The sequence below is a fragment of the Pyxicephalus adspersus genome, chromosome 2, assembly GCF_032062135.1.
Source record: "Pyxicephalus adspersus chromosome 2, UCB_Pads_2.0, whole genome shotgun sequence".
Lineage (NCBI taxonomy): Eukaryota > Metazoa > Chordata > Amphibia > Anura > Pyxicephalidae > Pyxicephalus > Pyxicephalus adspersus.
The window spans coordinates 149,045,429-149,047,182 of NC_092859.1; the positions used below are offsets into that span (position 1 = coordinate 149,045,429).

The window sequence follows — 1,754 nt, forward strand, 5'->3', positions numbered from 1 at the left end:
ACGGATGGACGATCGCAGCGGGACCAGGTAAGTGATCCATAAACCCGAACTTTTCTCACTGTATTTACATACAGTGAGAAAAGTTTGGGCTTATCGAAAATAGTAACTTTTTTTAGCCCGTACCAAGGTTGGGCTTATCGGTCAGGTGGTTAATAATATTAATATTAATAATAATATTATGGACAAACACCAATAGAGTTTGAAGCAGCTGGGTTCCATACGGCTGTGAAGTAGTTACAGCACGACATCCATGTGAACAAGCCCCTAAAGTGGACCATTCACTAAAAGATGATGAAAGCCGTCATTGCTGAACTCATTCTAAAGATTGCTGATTGACTGTTTCTAAACAGATCTTGGTGTCAGCAGTGTCAGTCACACACAGGAAACAAGCATGCAGATAACTGTGTGACAAGTTGTTATCTGCAATATGTATATTATAAAACTGGGTCAGCAATGGCAGCCGTTATCATTCATCAGTGTAAATTCAATTTGAATGGTTAAACCAACCTTTTTCAACCTTTCTAACATGGGAAACCCTTTACATTTTAGGGAACCCTTTTCTATAATTCCTATATCCACAGCTCATAGTATATTACCATTGTGGTCAGTGGGAAGAATTCCTCTTACATTGCTGGCCATTGTGAAGAATGTCACCCTTACATATAGCCAAAAAGATTATTGGTGTCACTTACACTGACCTGAGAGGCACCAACTTCTCATTGCTCATGGAACCCCCAGCAACCTCCGCAGGAATCCTGGTTTAGAAACTCCTGGTTAAACCTTCCTCTATATTTGTATTGCTGTCTGTGCCCCTCTATTTGCACCGCTGACCATTGGTGCAGAAAGAGGAAGTAATAACAGATCCTACAATTTAGAATTGTTACCAGAACAATCTTATAACAAGGACTTCTATTCCGGGGACAATTGTCTCAGAGAGGATTTTAGATTTCCTCCAACTTCCTGTTGCAGAATAGGACATCCTGCACAGAACCTTGCAGAGATTTCCACATTTCCCTTCACTCTCCAAGGCCAAGCTATCTGTTCACATTTTATTATTAGTAATAGGATTTCTCATAAATGCCCTCTCATTTGAAGGCTGCAGTCTGATCCAGTATTCCCCCCAGCCCCTTTTAGCTGGGTGCACCACCCGGCACTTTTGGGTCACAACACAGGGACTGCCTCCTGCCTACAATTCTTCCCATCCATCTTTCTGGGTTGAACACTGCAATCATGACAAAAGCTACATACATGGGCAGAAAATAAAGTACTCACGTGTCACCGCAGCAGTGTGCCGCGACCCACAGCTTATCTTCAAAGCTTCTGATTCCTGGGGGAGGTCAATGAGAGCTGGGAAGGACTGAACTGCGATATACTCATTATCCTCATCATTATCATCCTCTGTACATACATCAGCTGGGCTCTCTCCTGGGGAAGACAGACATTGCTCTCTATGGTGTCTTACAACAGCTGCCATAGGAACTCACAGAATGAACTTACTTTCTTGTGCTAAAGTCTTTGATGGAAGTCCAAGCTGCCCGGATTCATTCCATCCCCAGCAATAAACGTCTCCACCTTCTAAAGAAATCATTTCAATAAGTGTGGTGATACAAAATGTCAGAGTACACTAAGAAATATATTTATAACTTATTCCTGTCAATTCCCTCTAAATTAGTTCATAATATCATTAATGTCCTAATGTGATAGCTGTGCACTTTGATGATTGGCCACTAGGTGGCAGAATGAGTTATTGTTTT

At 41.7% G+C, this 1,754-nt stretch overlaps 1 protein-coding gene across 1 annotated transcript in view; it reads right to left on the minus strand.

Moving 5' to 3' along the window:
* Nucleotides 1–1,754, minus strand: part of RCCD1 (RCC1 domain containing 1) — a gene marked incomplete in the record, with an annotated part of 11,385 nt that overhangs the window by 3,996 nt on the left and 5,635 nt on the right. The window contains 2 exon segments of the mRNA XM_072402750.1: nucleotides 1,273–1,425; nucleotides 1,498–1,575. Of these exon segments, the coding sequence (XP_072258851.1) occupies nucleotides 1,273–1,425; nucleotides 1,498–1,575 (231 nt within the window).